The following is a 21,714-nucleotide window of genomic DNA, read 5'->3' on the forward strand; positions in this document are numbered from 1 at the left end:
CGACCTATAATAGAATCCTATAGAACTACCCACTGAGTTTTACAGAACCTACGACCTACAATAGAATGCTGCAGAACTACCCACTGCAGTATAGATGCATGGTCTTGAGTTTTAGAGAACATGGGGCTCTATTTCCGTCCATGCTAAACCCCTTAGGACCGGAAGTTGTTGTGAATGTCTGTGTAGCAGCTAACAATAGCCACACCACTCTAGAGTCGATCGACAACAACGGGAGGTAAGAATAAATCTATCGCGACTAGCGACTGGACCGCGGAGCGCCGTCTAACACAGGATCTTTTTTCATAATTAGACGGGATGATTTAGATCGCGAGTTATGAACGTTTTAAGATTTTCGTTTTCGTCCGCTAAACAGGCAGGGAACATTTTCGATGACGTGTCACTGTTGTGCAACACCGAGGATTGGGCAACAAGCGCTCCTAGGCTGTGGAACGATGCGACCGGTTTTGATATCATTAATCTCCGTCCTATTTATCAATCTCCGTCTCGGGCAACTGACTGTGCACTTGAACTTGACGGTGATCTCCGTCTGGGGTCCTGAAACTGTTAACTATTCAAAAATGTTTTTAGAATTAGTATTAAAAAAGGCAAAGAAGTTTGAGGGGTTTAGCATGGACGGAGATAGAGCCCATATAGCCCAACAGAATCCTGTGGAACTAGCCATTGCAGTAAGTTGTGTTGATCTAGATCCTTGTGCAATAAAGTTAGTAACGTGTACTACTAACCAGAATCCTATTTAGGGACTTGTGTTTTCTTGTTGGGATTTTGAACATGGACAAAACTGAACATGATTTAGCGAAACCCAATACAGTAGCATGTCCAACAACATGAAACAGAACCTTTTTTCTTTCTTTTTTTTTTTAGAACTATGCATGTGCTTTAGAGTCACCGCCTGTCACCAAGTCCACTTTGAGGAATACTTGCAACACGCATCTTTGTATTGACAAAACATTCTCTCTGAATTAGTTCCAAGTTCACAAAAAGACCTGTATGAGAGAACATACAATGGAAATACAAGGTTTGTCCTGGATAGGGTAGTCTTTACGAATATGAAGTGGGCCTACTCAGCAAGGTTTACTTAACTGAATACTGGTACGAAGGCAATTTCCAGTTGGTTGACCTTGCGTAATATCTCAAGTCGTCATGAGTCACTGAGGCAGAACGGTACAAAACCAGGGAAGGCTCCAGGCAGCAGGGTGTATGCCAGGTTAACCCATTTTGACCTGTGAACGATTCTATAAATGTCTTCTAAATCCTGACAGTTTTCTGAAAAAGCTATGTTTCTATGTCAGTCGTTCTTCGATTTTTCGAAAATAGCAGACCTACAAGCTCGTAGCGCGCCACTCGGTGGCGCGCTATGAGCTTGTAGATCTGCTATTTTTCAATAGCTAAAGCATAACATAATGCTTACACCAAAAGGGGTTCCTGCCCAAAATGGGTCAAGATAAGACAATTAAGAGGACCATCTATTAGTTATTTGTAAGAGAGCCAGTGAGTCCAATGACAGAATGTAATTGTCTTCTGGGTTCCAATTTCAGAATCAATCAATAACTCCCTGAATCTATGCCATTCGCTGTGCATTGATAGAACCTACTCAGCAATTTAGCATGAGTGAATGCCGCTGAAAGGATTCAGTTCCAGTCTGTCGCCCGGGTGATAATTGACGGATCAGAGCCCAGGGCTGTGAGATAATTAAGAGAGTAGGAGTGTGTCCACAGTGTGAGCTGACCAGAGGGGCTGTTAGTTGACTAATTGCGCAAGCATTTTAGGGCTTTGTTAGTTTAGCTAATATTAGCTCGCTAGCTGACAGTCTGTCGAGACTTGTTGCCAAAACCGACGGCTTTATCAGACACAGGCCCCGTCCCTGGCACAGGAGAGATGGTGGTGGATGGAGCTGTTGGCTTCCTGTTCCTGTCAACTCATTTCCTGGCCGTGACAGCCAAAATGATCATCACACAAGTAGTGTCACGGTACTCAAAGTCAGGCCACAGAGACTCATGTTTTTGCTAATATGCTTTGTGAATTATATATTATGCTAGATAATAATTATATTTAAATTATTTTGCCTATTGTGGCGAAGAAATCTTACCCACAGTGTAAAGCCATTAGTGGCATCTACACGATTCACTGCACACACAACAAACTCTATTTCACACAGACGGTCCAACAAAAACACCTCTTATATTTTAGGTGAGAAATAATCAATGCAGTTGTTCAGTATTGGTTCATTTCACATTTACAATGGCTAGCTTAAGGTTTATTAACAATATTCAGGCGTTTCCATGCAGTTGTTTGTACAGTGAGGTCATCTTGATGAGACACTGTCAGTGGTTCTTAGTTAATATAGCAACACAAACACAATCATTTCAACCACTTTATCCGTATTTTATCAAATAGTTAGATGTTCGATGCTATTTTAGAAAAATGTTGAAAAGTATTGAAAATGTTTGGATATTTTTTAATAATTGAGATTTTTGTTAAAGATATTTTGGGGCCTTTTTCTGCCTTCATTGATAGTTATAGAAAAACGATTGAGTACACCAGTTAACTATGGAATCGTGCATTTCCCGCCAGTGTGTCAGGCACCATATATGGTGCCCAGGTCTCGTGACATCATGTGACATCATCAGGGATGGAGATGTGGAGACCCTGATGTCATAGTAAATGCGACCTGCTGTCGCAGTTAAGCCCATATATGGAGATCCCTGATGTCATCAATATTGGCCAGCAACTCTACATCTGACCTCAAACCCTTAGATCTCCATATATGGATATATGTCAGAACCTGTTCTGGCATTCCATATGTTGATCCTTCCCCATCCATCCTTCCTCGTCAATGTCTCCCTTTTGACTTATACCTGTCCATTCAAATTTGGAACTCTAGACGGGCCTGCCCCAAAGTTATTAGTGCGTCCTTGCTCGGCAGCCGGCGAAAACTAGAGTTCTCAACAGGCCCACCTGTCGATTCAAACTCTAGATGGCCTGCCCCACAGTTATTATTGCAGCTGCGCCCGGCAGCCGGCGAAAACTAGAGTTCTCAACATCCCCTGAGAACCCCTACCTGGGCCCTCATCAAACCCTGTACACACTGAAGATAGGAAGAAAGGAACCAGGAGGCCTACCTGGTTGATCCTGCCAGTAGCTACCATATGCTTGTCTCAAAGATTAAGCCATGCATGTCTAAGTACAAACGGCTTGTACACTGAAACGGCAAAAGGCTCATTAGTGACGTGTCAAACTACGGGTGTTCATGATGCTGAATCCATTCCAAGCATTAGTTTTGCACAAAAAACACTTGTTGGGCTAAAAACGGCCATAGCCGTCATCACAAATGTGTTGAGGTCAGCACATTTGGGCAAGTGGACTAGTCAGTAGACTGACAGGAAATGAGGAGAGAAAGATGGGGAGTGACTCGCAGCACCGGTCGTCGGGATCGGGAGTCGAACCCGCGACACGCTGTCAGGCGGCACTAGCAGCCTATATGTGCCTAGATGGATAGTGGATACGACAGCCATCCGGGACAATAATTGAGAATTATTTAACACAATTATTTTCTTTCCCTGGCACAACATATTTTCAGATGGGGGTCCGTGGTGGACAAATGCATATCAATTTGGGGGTCCTCCATATGAAAACATTTGAGTGAATTAAGTTATCTTAATTCATGTTGGCGTCACCACCAGTCTTCTGACCTGTCCATGTGTCCCTCATCCCTCCTTTTACAGGACTTTAAACATCCCTTGATACTTCTCCTCTCTGTAGTGTAGAACATGCTTCATCTTGACACTTCTCTCTGTAGAACATGCTCCGTCGTCATGAAGAGCTGGAGAACGGAACAGCGTGGTCTAACTCATCGGAGTCGTCAGATGATTCCTCCAGTCCTCAGTTGTCTGCGGGAGGACTGCGCAACTCTTCACAACACATGGTAACAAACTATATCCTTTGTCTTCTGCTCTTATGCTCTACTCTTCCTTTTCCCTCTTTTCTCATCTCTCTACTCCCCTCCGTCTCTCCCTTGTGGTCATCTCTGATGTCTAATCGTCTCTGCTTAATATAACTATACTTAAACCCAGCATCCCTGTTGTGGGGAACACTTTTGGCAGAAAATAGCTCACAATGCGTCGCAACGTGACACATTGTGAGCTTGTCGATTGGTTATTTTCAGCGGAAATATTTAATGTAAAGTGAAAACAGAAACGTCAGTAGTGTAGAGTCCTGCCGCTGCGGGACTCCAGGCAACCAAGTATATAGGGTTTCGAAAGTTGTTGCATATCATTGTGGTCTGGGCTTTAGTGTCCTACACAAATGAACTTGAATGTGTATGTATGGTCTTGTTCAGTGGCATCGGAACAGGGGTGCGTGAGATATTTCAAGTTTTTCAATTTGGCCATCTCCATTGTGTGCACAATGTTTGTGTATTGACTGCTCTCACCATTCTGAGTGGGTTGGTAATATGTGTTAACTACTGTGCCTCACTAGCAGCTTGGTGTGTAGGCTATATAACAATAGACCATCACTAGGCTACGGCTACGCACTTTGCATAACGACCATAGATAGAACACTCACCGCAACTCCTTTGTCAGACAGAGTAGCCTACAAATTACTGGAAAAAAACGTTTTCTCAAGTAAGGGGATTTTTTGTGTGTCTTCCTCCCTCTGAAGCCATCGGCGGTGGTGACCCCAGAAATGCAGCCGGCTGCAACAGGAAGTCCCACGCCTCCGGTTGACATCACGTTCAGTCCCAGAGACTCTGCCTCCTCAACGCCAAAGTCCTCCCACAAAGTCCACACCACCACCACTGTGACAGAACAGCAAGCAGAGGAGCTCAGGTGTTTTATTTGATTTCTATTCTTTTTGTTTTGTTTTGTTTTCATTTGTCATTGTTGTCAGATAACAAGTGTAATTAATCTTCATCAGAACAGGCATATACATTAATTAAATCATTGTTTCCCCTCCCCGTGAACCCATGCGTTTTTATTTTGTGTTCCTCAAGCTTTTTTCCGGGTCCCCTTGGACCTGCAAAGGCCCTTGCAAAGCCTTTGCAGTTAGAAGAACTGCAGAATCACTCAAAAGCTTCCGTCACCTCCAACCATTATTGATGATTATTTATCAAAAAATATATTTTGAAAACAATATCATCACAATATTGATATTAATTATCAATATTTTTGGTCACAAATATTGTGATACAAAAAATTAAACGCAAAGCAAGTGATACAAAAAATTAAACGCAAAGCAAGTCTTGGACTTATTTTTACTTGTATTTGACATAAACGTGTATCTGAAACGCTCCATATATCCATAGCTTGTACTGATTAATGTGTTGATAGCGCCTACACTCTGGAACACACTGCCCTTGTAGATCAAGCGTGCTGACTCGGTGTCCGACTCCTCTCTGAAAACAGACTTAGATTAGCCTTCAGTGCCTCCTATTAATACTTTGTATTCATTTTGTTGATTTTTGCTGCTGTTATTTTTTATTTTGCTGCTGTTTATTATATTGCTGTTTATTGCAATGTCTTCTGCTGCTTATATTCCTATTTGAATGTGTAAAGCACGTTGTAATTGCAATTTTGAAAGGTGCTATATAAATAAAGTTGTATTACTATTTATTATTGATGTATTTAAAGGGAGGAAGAGGAGCTTCCAGTCCCTGTGACAGCAACACCCAGACAAGAGGAAGAAGAGGACTCTGGGAAACGGTCGTCCGTACCAGCAGGTGGCGCCAGCGTGCACAACAACGGCCTGGCCTCTCGCTCGTACTCGCGCTCACTGAGCCACATCAGCGAGAGCAGCGCCGACGGCGTCTGCGCTCTGACGGACAGGTCCGCCACGGCGGAATCGTCCGAGGTCTCGTCTTTGGCGGAATCCGCCGCCGTCTCGGTCAATGACATTGAAACGGAATCACCCGCGAGAACGCCCGAAGCGCCACGGATCTCCGTCGCCACGGACGACGCCACCACAGCAGCATCGCCAAAGGGTGTTGTCGTCAGGGTGGATAACGCAAAGGACGACGTGTCGGATTGTCATGTGGCTGTGGTTGAAGTTACCGAAGATCACAGGGAGGGAGTGGAGGAGAGTGTGGACCGTGACACGCTCTCACAGAGCACTGACATGCTTTCACAGAGCACTGACACGCTCTCACAGCCCAGTGCGCTCTCACAGCCCAGCGCGATCTCACAGACCACTGAGGACGGGGCTTACGTGGCCCACCGCGTGGTGGTGGAGGCCGAGGAGAGGCCTGAGCTCGAATCAGGTTCAGAGCACGGAGAAGGTACGTTACACCATAGACATATATAAAGGCTAGATGACTCAAGGCGGAGTCTCCGACATAGTTCACCCGGCGGCCATCTTGCTGAGGTGCTACAGTACAGTATATTCTATGGCAGCTCAAACTAAAATACTCATAACTCGCTCAAATCTTGACGTATTTACAAACGGGTTGGTTTATTACAAACGTTATCAACGTGGCTGATTCAGGATGCTTATTTGCTTAATGTTATATTTTATATGAACGTCATATAAACGCATATAAGTATGCGGACGTCTCTGACGTTTATAACAAACCAAACCGTTTGAAAATCGGTTGACAATTGAGCAAGTTAAGTACATGCCCCTTAGACAATGTTATGAGTGAGTGAGCTGCACCGAATAAGATGGCCGCCACGTAGCGGTGTCACTCTCTATTGGCCAGCAGCGCGGGTGAGCCATCTAGCCTTTCTTATATATATGGTAACACTTGGTATGTATCCCATGTTTATAACGCATGTAATGAAAAAGTTCATGATTATAAAAATAATCATGAACTTTATCATAACACATTAAAAAGCTTATTGGAATGCATAGCAATTGTTACCTAAATTTGTATTCATCTTTAGGGCCCCAAATTACACCTTAAAAAGCACGAGTGTCTATTTCACTCATTCTTTCCTAATTATGATTTAGCTGGGGACTCCCTGGAACTCCCTCAACACTGCATTACACCACTAAGGACGGGAACCCCTTTTGGTGTTTTAAGCATTGTGTTATACTTTAGCAGTTGAAAAATAGCAGATTTACAAGCTCATAGCGTGGCACCGAGTGCCGCGATACGAGCTTGTAGAGCAGCTATTTTTTAAATATGTGTAGTTCCAGGGGGTCCCTGGAACAACATATTTTCAGATGGGGGTCGGTGGCCAATTACATATATTTTTGGGGGTCCTTGACATGAAAATGTTTGACGACTGACATAGAAACATAGGGTTTTTCAGAAAACTGTCAGGATTTAGAAGACATTTGTAGAATCGTCCTCAGGTCTAAATGGGTTAATAAAGTATATTCACTCAATCAGTAGGGGAGGAGGTGTCGGTGGACAGCGGCGTGGAAGAGGCCTTGGCAGCGGTCATTTCATCTCTGGACGACTGCAGAGGACAGTTCCCTGAGCTGCAGCTCCTGGAGCAAGAAGTGAGGCTGCTGCAAGCTACGCTGAAGGTGAGAAGATAGAGGGGGAGGCTTTGTTTGGATGAGTTTCATGTACTAAAAACAATAGTGCTGTTACAGGCCATCTATGTACTTACAAGCATTTAGCATATTCTACTTTTGGCGTGGAAGTGAAATTGCCATTTCAACCCATTAAAACTGCGAAATCTGTCATTTCAGATTTGAGCCTTGGCTATTCAACATTGTAAGAAAGGTGATGGGTCGCACACACCAAGACTGCATTTTAGGTTTTATTCTTTATAATATCGAATGACAGACGTTTCGGCTATCCAACCTTCCCATCACCTTTCTTACAATTTGTTTTGCACGGATAATGCACCATAACGGGTGCCGCAATATTTTTTTATTTCACCCAAAACATACATTTTGTAACCTGGGATCATATTGTTTAGAGAAATAAGCCGCAAATCAAGCTTGTTTTGAGCCAAAAAGAAGATTCTGAGATATTATGATTCTAAAAATTGCGTCCCCATAGACGGCATAAGCCAGTGGAATTTTCATCGCACCGTAATCGAGTGTTACACCGTTGTGAACCGTAATCAATTGACATTAAAATAGGCGTCAAAAGGCGAACTCGGCGCAGAGGGCGTTTGGACCGGGAGGCGTCAAAAGGCGTTATCTGCGCCAAGTGAGTTAATGTGTTACAAATGATAATTTATTCTTCATCTGCTGATCAATTAAAGCTTTAGTGCTATAATGTGAAAGTGAAAGTGACTCTAGCCCAGTAGTTAGGACTCCTCCTTACTGGAGGGACTGGATCAACTTCCTGTCCTATTTGTGTCTGTCTATTGACCAAGATAGATAAAATACCTCGAGAGGGTGGTCTGTCCTGGACAGAAACAGAGCCAGGCCAGAACAAGTGAGGGAGGGAACTAAGCTTCCCAGAAAGCCTCGTTCCCCTGGGGTGCAGGAATAGGGTGGGGACCTTCCTGCCTCTTCCTGAAGTAAATTTCACCTTCTCCAGAGTCGGCTATAAGATGCGTCAGTCAGTGGATAAAAAGAGAAGTGTTGCAGATCCTTTGAGTCATACCGGAGTCTCTCCCCACTGACTCAGACAGGGCCCAATTGTCAACCGACCAATCAAAACGCTTGTAAACATTTACAGTCTATTATACTTTGGGAACCAAAATCGCCCCTACCTATACAAGAGTAGGCTACTAGTGACAATGTCAAATGATTGCTGTATATCATTGATGTCCTATGAAATTCATGTTTCCTCTTTTCCGTGTGTGTGTGTGTGTGTGTGTGTGTGTGTGTGTGTGTGTGCGCGTGTGTGTGTGTCTGTGTGTCTGTGTGTCTGTGCGTGCGTGCGTGCGTGCGTGCGTGCGTGCGTGCGTGCGTGCGTGCGTGCGTGCGTGCGTGCGTGCGTGTGTGTGTGCGTGCGCAGGGTGGCAGCCAAAGCCGGTCACCCAGCGTGGCCAGCCTCACGGTAGAAACAGCTCTGGGAAGCTTTGACTTCCTCAACAGCTCCGACGAGGAAGAGGAGGACAAGAAGACAAGTAGAAAGACCAGGTAAGTGAAATGGCCATTTCATAGAGCAGTGGTTCTCAAACCTTTTCATGTCAAGGACCCCCAAATTGACACTCATTAGCCCTGCGGACCCCCATTCGAAATGATATGCCAGTGACCCCTATAAGAGAAGACTCTAGCAGTGATTCTCAAACAGTTTAATTTCAAGGCCCCCCCCCAGGCTTGACCTGTATTAGCCCATTCTGGACGGGAACCCCTCTTGGGGTTCTGTACAGTGTGTACAGTATTCAAAAATTACAAAAAATAGATGCTGCTATAAATAAACTTCAGATTTAGAAGGCGTTTTTAAAATCGGCCTCAGTCTAAATGGGTTAGGCTACGGACCCCCTTGTACAGTAATGGCATTTCTATCTCTGGGACCCCGATGTATATTGTAAAATCAAAGTTAATTTAACTCTGAGAGTGTACGGGTCCATTTGGTTCCATTTGTACACTCTCTGAGTTACAGACCCATAAGGGTCCATTTGGTTCCTAATTATCATTTAGCTGGGGACCCCCTGGAACTCCCTCAATGACCCTTAGGGGTCATAGAGCAGGGGTTCTCAACTTTGGGACCCATTATTTTGGGGGTTCCCCACATTATTTCCCCCCTTGCAACTGAATGGCTGGAAAATGGAAATTCTATGCATGACTCCTCATGCATAGAAGGAAGCATGAGGTCAGTCCACTGCCCCCCGAGGTTGGCAGAGGAAGTGTAGCGCCCAGGATTACATTTGATAATTGACACACATTGAAAAATGGGTTGCAAAATCGTGGGATAAAAAAAGGGAAAAAAAAATCTCAGACTGGTGACTGTTGTGTATGTACAGTGAGTTTTGTGATTTAAGAATGTGATTTGTGTTAATATAACACAATCACATATGTAAATATGTAATTTCTACATATTAATGCTGGCCACCACAGTCCACAGTACATACAGATGTGTAAGGGAATAGTACTTTAATTTCTAATGTGATGGTTTGCTGCCATCTAGTGGTGGTACCTTGCCTTGCAACTGAAAAAGCTTGGAAGAGTTTGATTGATTGATTGATTGAAAAATGTATTAACAGTTTGCAGAATTACAGTACATTTCAAGCACAAACTCAATACAAAGGCTGTTAACTGTGAGTGGACGACCCAATTAAGCATTACACTTGTTTCCAATAGGGTCCACAATGTTCAATTCATCAAAGAGGAACATAGCACACACGTTGTTAAAAGGATCCCTGGCTAATAAGCCTTGCCTTAATGCATTATAATTGCCCTCTATAACTACAGTTTTAAACACTGTCAATATTTTACTATTTGTCTTTTATAAATTAGTTTCACTGAATAGTTGATGATGGCATATGTCCATATATATGGAATGTAGGACTGGATCCTTTTTAAATATATGACAAAACCCAATAATTTTAGGGAGGGATAAAGTTATTGTATTACTTATTCTTATTACCATGATTTGTTCTAAGTTGTGATGACCATTGTGTTCCCAGTGCTCAGCGGGAGAGGGGCTGGGACACGCCCACCTCCATCACCTCCCCTCTCACCACTGGCTGCACTGCTCTAGACTCCGCCCTGGTGGTCCACCTCAAGAACTGCAGCTCTCAACTCCTGGTGAGACATAAGAGAAGTCAACGCAATGTGGAAGTCACTGGTTTATTGATTGAATACTTAATTAACAGTTTGCAAATAGTACAGTGGTAGGATTATACAATAATGCTAAAAGGATAGGACAACAAGCCCCAAGGGCTTGTCCACAGATTTTATCCACAGTTCCAAATCCATGCTGTATTGAAGTGATAGCCATAGCAGAGATAACAGGCAAACGTTGATCGAAATAACAATTCTTCTACATTCTGTAATTGTGTAGACTTCTTGTAAATGAAGCAATGCAGATGTTTAACAATTATTTAAGGCCAAAGTTCGATCTGCAGAGACTTTTTGTATTTTTAATATTTGCACAAATAAAAAGGTACTGTGATGTGTTGTACCTGCAGTGTCTGGGTGCCTTTGGGCCTCTGTGCTGTGACGTAAAGTACTGTGATGTGTTGTACTTGTACCTGTAGTGTCTGGGTAGCTTTGTAAAGTACTGTGATGTGTTGTACTTGTACCTGTAGTGTCTGGGTACCTTTGGGCCTCTGCGCTGTGGAGAGATGTACGCTCTGGACAGACTGCTGCGAGAGGCCAGAGTACTGGAGATCATCCGACGAATCACCAAGGAAGGACTCACACAGGTCACACAGCCTGATGAAGGTATGGATGGGATCAGTGTTGTGTTTGTCGACTAAAACTAAGACGAAAAATGTTCGTCGACTACCTTTTTTCACTGATGAAAACTAAATGGAAACTAAATAAAAACTAAGCTATGATTAGGGTTTAATATTTTCCCGGATTTGGCTCATTTTAATTCCCGGGAATTTGCGGACCTTTTCCCGGGCTCCCGCGGGAATTCCCGTCAGAAAAAAAAGAAACAAAGTGCCCACCAAAATGCATTTATATGTATAGATACTTCATATGTTCAATAGAATAGTGATATTTTTTGTTTTAAAACGTTTTATTTGAACGAAATATGAGCATATCCTACAATAAAAGTATTACATTAAAATATTAATAATGTATTAGGCCTACTACGCTATTCAGAAAAAGGGACACAGGAGTTTGCACTAATGTGACTAAGCACGGGGAAAAAAATAAACGACCTCACGTCTTTCACATAGATACCTTAGCTATGGTCTTTCACCCTTTGAGCATGCAGTGGGTCCCCTTCTCCGCTGCAGAGAATGTGATCATCCCGCTTTGTACTTTATGAAAAGTCCGATTGGGTGTTAAATTAGCCAGCACGTCCAGTGCACAGCACACTGATTATTAGAGAGAGAGAGCGAGAGAGGGAGAGAGAGAGAGAGAGAGAGAGAGAGAGAGGGAGAGGGAGAGGGAGAGAGAGAGAGAGAGAGAGAGAGAGAGAGACGCTGCGTGCTGGTGGTTATTATAAAACAAAGTGTAGCCTACTCATCTTTGTTTGTGTTCCGTTTCACGTTATTGCTGCACACATGCAGGCAAAAGCAAAAAGTGACAATGTCCATCACAGAGAAAGGAAACTCCTCGCTCCGTCCGTAAAACACACAATTCTCACAGAGTGACTGATTAGGCTAATGATTGACAGGTGCAGCAGCTTTGGGAGCGTGCCTGAAGATGTCTGACTGTCAGACATTCATATTTTGCTAAAGTGTATATAAACTCTGTAGGCCCTATCTGATTAATTGCGGGAGGATGCAGGATTTGCGGGGTCCCACTGATTTCATCTTGACCGGCCGTGCCTGCCCGTCCGCAGGTAGGCTATTTAAATACCGCCCGCGCCGCCAACATTTACGTTGGGTCCCGCTGGCTCCAGTTCCCATTGCAGCCCTCGAGTGTAATCCATAATTCCATATAAATATCATCAAACATGTTTGAAAATGATGGGAGGGTTCAGATTGGACATTTGATCACTCATAGATAAGGGGAAAGAACGCGCACTGTGTGAAAACCCCTTTAGTGTAATTTCCCTACAAGAAAAAAAAAAAACTCCGGGACGACGGGTCCCGAAGAAATTTCCGGGCGGGAAATTGCGTGCCCTATGCCCGGGAGACCCGAAATCCCGGGATCCCGGCATTAAACCCTAGCTATGATGACTAAAAATAAGACTAAATATATTGACACTTTTGTCAACAAATAAAAACTAGACTAACATTTTAGGAAGGGACTAGTGGACAAGAGATCCAGTATAAGTCATTTTACAATTGGTTGCATGCTGAAAATAGCTGATCTACAAGCGCGTCGCGCTGCGACGCGTTGTGAGCTTGTAGATCGGCTATTTTCAGCAAGTGTAAAATCAGTCATTACGACGGCATCAAGGCCTGCCAAAATACATTTTAGTCGACTAAATCACCCGTAGATTTAGTTAAAGTTAAATAATTCACCCTTTGTCAAGTCCCCACAAGTGCCCACTCTTCGCACTCATTGGTTGCCATTTTGTGGTTGGACAAAAAACCATTCCCTCCATCCACTACCATTGAAATAACGTGTTTTTCAGTTGCTTCGTATTGATATTATGTGCATTCAATTCTTATTTAAAGCTTGGTGTCAGTAAAAAGGAACATCACAGATGCAGCATGGTGACTGGGCATATCATGTTTGTTTTAGTTTTTTCCCAAAAATTATGTTTTAGCAAATTCAACTTAAACAAGGCAGAACCAGGGCAGAACAAGGCAGAAAGAGTCAGTCAGGGACCAATCAGAAGGCTGACAAATGATGAATTAGGAACCTTTTCTGTTCTTTTTCGTTCATTCTTTGCATCACACTCTCCCTCTGTCCTCCTCTCTGCCTGCCCTGCACTCTCTCCATCCTCCTCTATCTGTGTCCCAGTCGTGCCCCAGCTGGAGCAGTGCCAGGGGGCTGTGTCGCTGTGGCAGAAGTGTGTGGGCGATGCCAGTGTGTACAGCGTGTCCGCAGAGGCCTTCGTGGTTGCACTGGCACGACTCTACCTCACTAAACTACCCGAGAGGACCACCAGCCTGAGTGACACGGGTACGGCTCAGAATCCTCATAGTCGGTTTCCATGTTGAAAAGTGTTCAATTAAACATTAAAAAAGCTGAAATTGCTGATCTACAAGAAATTGCTGATCGACAAGCTTGTTGTGAGCTTGTAGATCTGCTATTTATTTAGTTATTTATTTATTTTATACATTTTAATTTCTTTGTATATTTGACATATCTTCCCTGTGCAATTTTGATTACGAAGCCTAAAAGCCGAAACGGAATGTATTTTTTTATTGATATGTTCCAATGACTGATGCCAAAAACACATTTTAATCGTTAATCTCAATTGTTAGTGTGACAATTAATGGTCAACTTATATTTGTGATCGTGACAGCCCTAGCCACGCTGCATTTGATTGGTTTGGGGTGTTTGGCATTGTCAGTAGTTAGTATGTTTAGGTGGTGATCTAATGAATACATGTTTTGTTAAAGGAAAACTTTTCTACACACCCCTTGTACTATTCATGGATATCTCTTTTGGTTTTGTCGCATTACTGAGCTAATTATTTGATGACCAGTTCATTGGTCACTTGGAGACTCCCAATTGAGTACCTCCCGACGGTCATCAAATAATGAATCCCCAATGGATTCGAGGTTTCATGGGGTGTGTAAATGATAGAAAATAAGTAATAATAATAATAATTAATAATGTTTTTTTTGGGTGAGCCACTCCATTAAAGTTATGCAGTTACTGTGTGTGTGCGCATGCATGCGTGAGTGCCTATGTGTATTGACTGTGTGTGTGTGTGTGTGTGTGTGTGTGTGTGTGTGTGTGTGTGTGTGTGTGTGTGTGTGTGTGTGTGTGTGTGTGTGTCCTCCAGTGTTCCTGAGCATGGTGGAGAGGGTGTTGGAGAGACGACTGCCACGCCGTGGCCTCAACAGAGAGGAAGTGATGGTGACGGTGTTCCAGTTCTGGAGCTACCTGGAGGCCGAGGGAGTCAGTGAGGTTGACACCCACGTTGTTGAGCTGGCGGAGGAGGGTACGATACGCACACGCACGCACGTCGCACGCACAGTGTCGCACGCACGCACGCACGCGCGCACACACACACACACACACACACACACACACACACACACACACACACACACACACACACACACATTGTTATGTTTACACAGTTGTGGAAAAAGTACTAAAATGTTTTACTCAAGCAAAAGTATCAATACTGCAATGTAGACTATGCTCTGTTACAAGTAAAAGTCTGGAATTCAAAATGTACTTGAGTAAAAGTACCAAAGTATGGCCTGTAAATGTAGTCACATATTGACCAGTCTGACTCATAGTCCAACCTGAAATGTGTTTGACACAGCTGATCTAAGCAAAGTGGTAATGACCAGCGTTATGCTGGTCACGTGCAACCCCAGTTAACACGGAGCCCGCCAGAAGCGTATAACTTTAGTCTGGTAAGAGCGTAGCCTTTCTAGGCTTTATATTCTTTAATCCATGTTTTGATCGGATCGCATCGATAGCTGTCTCTCGTTAGCATCCCAGTGTAAAGTGTGACAGTGGCCGCGGCCATTTTTAAGATGCACGTGCATCCACTTCTGCACTCTATGTGCTGCTATCAATGGTCTGTATCTCCAAATATATTCTTTCACAGCGGACATTTTTAACTCAAATATTTGCTTCTGGGAGGTCCCTGGAACAACATATTTTCAGATGGGGATCGGCGGAGAAATCATCATCATCATACTATCATCATCATCATCATCATACTATATCATACTATAATTAATCATCATACTATATCATACTATAATTAGGCAAATGTCTGAATGTCTGTGTCTGTGTGTCAGAAACACTCACATAGCTCCACACTGCCTGCACCAAATCACTCACACTTTTCACACATAATTTTTTTTTTTAAAGATATTTTTTTGCGGCTTACGCCTTTTATTGGTTTTTGAAGGGACAGACAGTAGGCTGACAGGAAACGGGAGAGAGATGGGGGAAGACATGCAGTAAAGGCCGTGTCGGGCTCGGGAGTCGAACCCGCGGCACACTGCGACTGGATTACCAGTCGGGTGCCCAGACGGTTACGCCACCGCCTGGGCACTTTTCACACATAATTGACCATAATAATATGGAGGTCTTAACAAAGCCCTTTTTCCAATTTAACAAATTATAGATTAATAATGAATTTATTAGTGAATTAAAATTGCGCTCAGGGCGCAGTACCCCCTGCGACCACAAGGTGGGGGCAATATCTCACAACGGGTGGTGTGTCTGTCTGAATGTGTGTCAGAAACACTCACATAGCTCCACACTGCCGGTGCGCGCGCACACACACACACACACACACACACACACACACACACACACACACACACACACACACAGCTACCGCTGCAACACAACAAACAGTGGCACACAGTACACAGGACAACACACTTTCTTTCACCCGTCGCAATTACTTTCGCAACGCACGTGTGTGTGTGTGTGTGTGTGTGTGTGTGTGTACTGTGTACTTTCGCAACGCACGTGTGTGTGTGTGTGTGTGTGTGTGTGTGTGTGTGTGTGTAGCTACTTTTGCGACGCACGTGTGTGTGTGTGTGTAGCTACTTTCGCGACGCACATGTGTGTGTGTGTGTGTGTATTGTGTACTTTCGCAACGCAACGCAAGTGTGTGTGTGTGTGTGTGTGTGTGTGTGTGTGTGTGTGTGTGTGTGTGTGTGTGTGTGGCTCAATCATAGTTTAGGGGTCCTGCATGGGGGGAGTTCCCCCATGTCCAGCTAAATGATAGTTTAGAACCAAATAGAACCACACCAAATGAACCGTAACGGCTCCATTTACACTCTCACAGTTACATTACAAGTTAAAATTAATGGTAATTAATATTTCTGGGGGGCAATATCTCACAACGGGTAAGGACTAGTACATATAATTCTGGCGCTCCTTGCCATGAAATAGTTTGAGCACTGATATAGAAAACATGGGTTTTTCAGAAAACGGTCAGGATTTCGAAGACATTTGTAGAATCGACCGCAGGTCTAAATGGGTTAATAATGTAATAACAAATAATGACCCAAGGTGTTCTGTTCCCTTCCTGCAGTCTGGTTGGTCCAGAGCCTTTCGTCATGTGACCAGGAAGTGTTGGTGCGCGCTCTGCGGCGCCCCCCAGAGTGCAGTCTGAAAAGGAACGGGCTTCATGCTGTCGCTAAGTTACTGAAGGACCCCCGAGGGAAGGTGTCTGCCTCTGCTAGCTCTCTGCTGCGAAGCCTGGCCGACCAGCCGCGACACAGAGAGAGGGTGAGAGACCGGAACACATGTGGTGACAAAGAAACTTCACATATTTATCCACCATACTCCCAAACTGACAAACTGTAGTACTTGGTTAGTTTTGTGTGACATTGTTGACAGACTAAATTATTCCAAGATGCATTAAAGTTCAATGAAGAAAATCATGAAAAACAAAGCGAGGGCTCACTTTTGAATGATCCAAATGTTTTATTTGCGACAAACAGCAGATACAATGTTCCGACCCCTTCGAAAGGGTCAAACCATCGTATCTGCTGACGTGCTGTCGCAAATTAAATCAAAAGAAACACATTAAAAATGTGGAGCATTCAAAAGTGAGTTGCTAGCTACCCTGCGCTTTGTTTTTCAAGATGCAGAAAAGTCCATTTTAAGTTGTGAACTAGGGTTTCACAACCTGGGGTCCATTCGCTAGACTGGCTAGAGGTCCATTTGATAGGGGTCCCCAACGCCATAATTTACTGAAATTATATTTATTCCGTTAGATTATGTGGTCCTCTCAAGCCGATCTCCCACTGCTATGTGCTATATGCTCAATACTCCAGACTAAGCTAAGGTAGCTCAGATTTCAGTAGCCTACATCAGGGGTCCCTAACTCGCTGATGGTCCCTGACACCTTGCCCCAAGAAGATGTTATTTCGTGTCAGACAACACATTGTAAGGACTCAAGCAGGATCGTTAATGACCAACACCTCTGTCTATTTGGAATGGTCGGTCTATTCACAATCAATGAGGCTCGTTAATGGCCCATCAACGTGTGGAACAGTATCTGTACCGAGCAGGGACGGGCAGAGAGTGTCGGAGAGGCAGGGGCTGAAATCCCGTAAGAGGGCACTTTTGGACAAAAATAGCGAAAATAGCAGATCAGCTATTTTCGGGGCGAGTGGAGATGCGGTGTGTGTGTATACGACATGGATTTCTATACAAATTTGTTCAACGCAAAATGCTGTGTTCAAGTTCAGGAGACTTCGGAGGGAACAAAAAGCATGCTGCCTTCCCGTGTGGCATGGAAAGGAGTGGCATTTGCATTTCTTTCACCATTAGTAAATGCTGCATCCGTGGTGTAGAAAGGGCAGTTGTTTTACAGACGGGTAAAAGGGCAGTTGTTTTACAGACGGGTGAAAGGGCAGTTGTTTTAAAGACGGGTGAAAGGGCAGTTGTTTTACAGACGGGTAAAAGGGCAGTTGTTTTACAGACGGGTAAAAGGGCAGTTGTTTTACAGACGGGTAAAAGGGCAGTTGTTTTACAGACGGGTAAAAGGGCATTGTTTTACAGACGGGTAAAAGGGCAGTTGTTTTACAGACTGGTAAAAGGGCATTGTTTTACAGACGGGTAAAAGGGCAGTTGTTTTACAGACTGGTAAAAGGGCAGTTGTTTTACAGACGGGTAAAAGGGCATTGTTTTACAGACGGGTAAAAGGGCAGTTGTTTTACAGACTGGTAAAAGGGCAGTTGTTTTACAGACGGGTAAAAGGGCAGTTGTTTTACAGATGGGTAAAAGGGCAGGGGCTGAAGCCCCCTCTGATGTCTATGTGTGCACGTCCCTGGTACCGAGTAGACTTCTAGACATACTGCACATATAAACAGAGCAGAGCTATCTTTAAACACATTTTAAATCTGACGCTTTTTTGTATACTATTTAACTAGTTTTGAGAGAAAAAAGGCTGCTAATTGTTCCAATAGGACTGCAAAAGATTGCTGCTATTTATTTAAAAAAAGCTTTATGCCCTGTAACATATATGTAATGACGCAATGTGACATAGCTCTGTTACAATGCTATAGGAACTGTATATACTTTCCCAAACTGTTTTTTATTATATTTTGACATTGTCTTTGGCAATGTAAACGTACGTTTTGTCATGCCAATAAAATTGAATTGAATTGAATTGAATCGAATCGAATCGAATCGAATCGAATCGAATCGAATCGAATCGAATCGAATCGAATCGAATCGAATCGAATCGAATCAATAGAACAATGATAGAGAGTCCTGTGGCCTGTGGTAGCCGTGTGGTAAATGACACAAGAAGATATGAAAGGACAAACATTTTCTATATGAACATCAAATGAACTGGTCTCAAGTGTGTGCATTTCCACGCTTTGTGGAGGCACATAAATGACGGAACGTTGGCTTCTATATTCTTCCTCTGAAGAATTAATTGAGCTAAATGTCATGCACATATATTTTACTGAGTTTCTGCCAAGAGTCAAGAGACACATGACTACAGACGTCAAAGCTATCCAGTGTCCATTGATAGAGAGTGTACTTAAAATGGACACAGGCCTCACATTGGATTATAAAATGGAATTAACATGAAGCACATTTTCCCTGTCCAGGCTTTGGTGAGCTGTCTGGAGCTGTTGGAAAATGAGAATGTGGAGACAAGAGTGTGTGGATGCAAGGCCCTGGCTTGTCTTAAGGTACAAATACCTCATATTGTAACACTCATGTGTGTACCAGTGTCTTGATATGTGTGTACTGAAACAGCGTGAATCTCGTTTGCGTCCGAGCATAGGCATGGCAGACACATGGTAACGCCCCGCCTGCCTCTGATTGGCTTACCGACACTGCCCGTCTTGACTGTCCTGCTGGATAGTCTGATGCGAGGTTACTCCGTGGTGGGAAATATGAATTGATTGAACATGCACGCCGTAATATGATTTGATTTGGGTGTGTTCTAAAATAAAGGGTTTGTGTTGATTATTGTGTAATTTGTTTGTATGTGTAAACTTGTACTATATATATAAAAAGGTCTATTTTCCCTTCATCTTTATCCTTTTTAATGTAATAGTAATAGATTAATACACGATAATCAACACTAACACTTTATTTAGGTTAAGTTAGTTACAAGGCTGCATTCTGTCGCGTGTGCCAAGCTGTTATTCTCTTGTATTATTTATTTCTCAATCTCACCACGGAGTAACCTCACGTCTCGGAGGACAGCCAAGACCGGCAGTGTCGGCAGGTCAATCACAGGCAGGTGGGGCGTTACCATGCCTATGCTCTGACGCTAACGAGATTCACGCACTGGAATAGTGGGGACACATTGTGTGTAAACTGACTGGCTGTCAGGTTTACAAGGTAAAGAATACACTAGCACAGGTCGTTGGAAGTACTGCATTGTTTCCCAACCATTAACTTGTGAGGGTGTGGCATCTGACTCAAAGACCTTAATTTGCATCGGTTTCAATGAGACTGTGAGAATTTACATTATTCCATGGTTAATTTAATCACTCAATTTTTAGTGTTTTAGAACTTAACACACTGCCAAGAGAAATACTGAGGGGAACATGTTATTGGGACATTAATTTTGCAGGTCTGTCTAACAAACCAAGTTGTATACTGCAGACAACTTACTTGGACAACCAAGGTCCATTGGTTTTATTAGAGAAAGTAAAAGATGTGGTTGATATTTTTTTGGACAGGGGGGCGGGATATTCGGGCAAGTGGCTAAATATGTATTCTTTTATTTTTTACTAAATTTTACACTGATTTCTTTACTCTATTGAATTTGAAGGGGGGAGGTGACAAACTGACGATTGAGCCTACGGCACACAGTATGGCAGCCTTAGTACCTTAAAAATCACACCCGTGTGAACTGAGTGGTTTAAGGTCTTATATAGACTGATCAGCTGTGGTCTGACGTAATGTCTGACGTAATGAAATCACACCCTTGTGAACTGGGTGACCATAGCAACCATGCTCATTTTTTGGTACGAACAGACAGACAGACAAACAGACAGACACGTAAACTAACAAAGCCAGTTGTAGGAGTGGTTTACACCACTCAAAAATCAAAATAAATAACACTCATCTTTTACAATGTCTAATAATCTAAAACATGAACCGTGGTTGAAAAACAAAAGAACAAAGTTGTCCTTTAACCCATTCAGGACGGGAACCCCTTTTGGTGTTTTAAGTCATTATGTTATACTTTAGCTATTGAAAAAGAGCAGATCTACATGCTCATAGCGCTACGAGCTTGTAGATATGCTAGTATTTTTTTAAATCGTGAAAATGTAGCGCAAATCTTTGAATATATATATATTCTTTCACAGTGAACGTTTTTAACTCTAATTTTGCTTCTTGGAGGCCCATGGAACAACATATTTTCAGATAGGGGTCGGTGTCCAATTACATATAGTTTTTGGGGTCCTTGACATGAAATAGTTGTTTGAGAACCACTTCAGAAAACTGTCATGATTTAGAAGTCATTTTGTAGAATCTGGTCTCAGTCCTAATGAGTTAAATGCAGCAATGACCCATGGCTTGTTATTATGGGACCTTCCCCACAGTAACTACCTCTGTACTTTGTTCCAGGCCAAGGAAAGCATTGACCAGCTGGTGTATCTGTGTAGAACAGACAAGGAGGAGGTCCGGGATGCAGCCAAACAAGCTTTGTTAGTGCTGGGTAAGAATCATAATAATATTAGGTCTGATATGCACAATAAATACTCCACACATTCTATTAAAAGTGTATATAGCTGTACAACTTTCACAGTATCATAGGCTTATGCAAAAATAATAATAATAATAATAATAATGTTGATCCTACTATGATCAATTGTTACAATATTTTTTCTTTCATTCATTTGTTTATCAAATCACTCATTAACTGAATGGTTTTCCATGCGGTGGCAAAACGTGCCCTTTGGGATCTGAATCATTGATTTGTTCATTCCTTCATTTATTCCCCATAAAGAATGTCAGTAGTCGACTGACATGAAATCCCCCATACATTTGCCAGACATACAACACATGAATCATGTGATGTGAAACAAATGAGAATTCATTCTGTCGTCCTATTTTTCCCATTCATTTATTAATTTGTTCGTTCGTTCGTTCGTTCGTTCGTTCGTTCGTTCGTTCATTCAT

At 43.0% G+C, this 21,714-nt stretch overlaps 1 protein-coding gene across 4 annotated transcripts in view; it reads left to right on the top strand.

Annotated features, from left to right (window-relative positions):
* The window catches only part of LOC306924092 (rho family-interacting cell polarization regulator 1-like), a 108,399-nt gene that overhangs the window by 82,346 nt on the left and 4,339 nt on the right, over positions 1-21,714 (top strand). For 3 of the 4 annotated variants that reach the window (XM_079502434.1, XM_079502433.1, XM_079502431.1), the window contains exons 13-24: positions 3,818-3,943; positions 4,681-4,847; positions 5,649-6,292; positions 7,349-7,488; positions 8,885-9,009; positions 10,500-10,620; positions 11,124-11,259; positions 13,408-13,569; positions 14,402-14,560; positions 16,637-16,833; positions 19,176-19,259; positions 21,160-21,250. In XM_079502434.1, coding sequence (XP_079358560.1) covers positions 3,818-3,943; positions 4,681-4,847; positions 5,649-6,292; positions 7,349-7,488; positions 8,885-9,009; positions 10,500-10,620; positions 11,124-11,259; positions 13,408-13,569; positions 14,402-14,560; positions 16,637-16,833; positions 19,176-19,259; positions 21,160-21,250 — 2,152 coding nt within the window. The remainder of the gene's footprint in view (positions 1-3,817; positions 3,944-4,680; positions 4,848-5,648; positions 6,293-7,348; positions 7,489-8,884; positions 9,010-10,499; positions 10,621-11,123; positions 11,260-13,407; positions 13,570-14,401; positions 14,561-16,636; positions 16,834-19,175; positions 19,260-21,159; positions 21,251-21,714) is intronic. The other variant, XM_079502432.1, reaches the window with a different exon arrangement.

Source organism: Electrona antarctica (genome assembly GCF_951216825.1).
Source record: "Electrona antarctica genome assembly, chromosome: 5".
Classification (NCBI taxonomy): domain Eukaryota; kingdom Metazoa; phylum Chordata; class Actinopteri; order Myctophiformes; family Myctophidae; genus Electrona; species Electrona antarctica.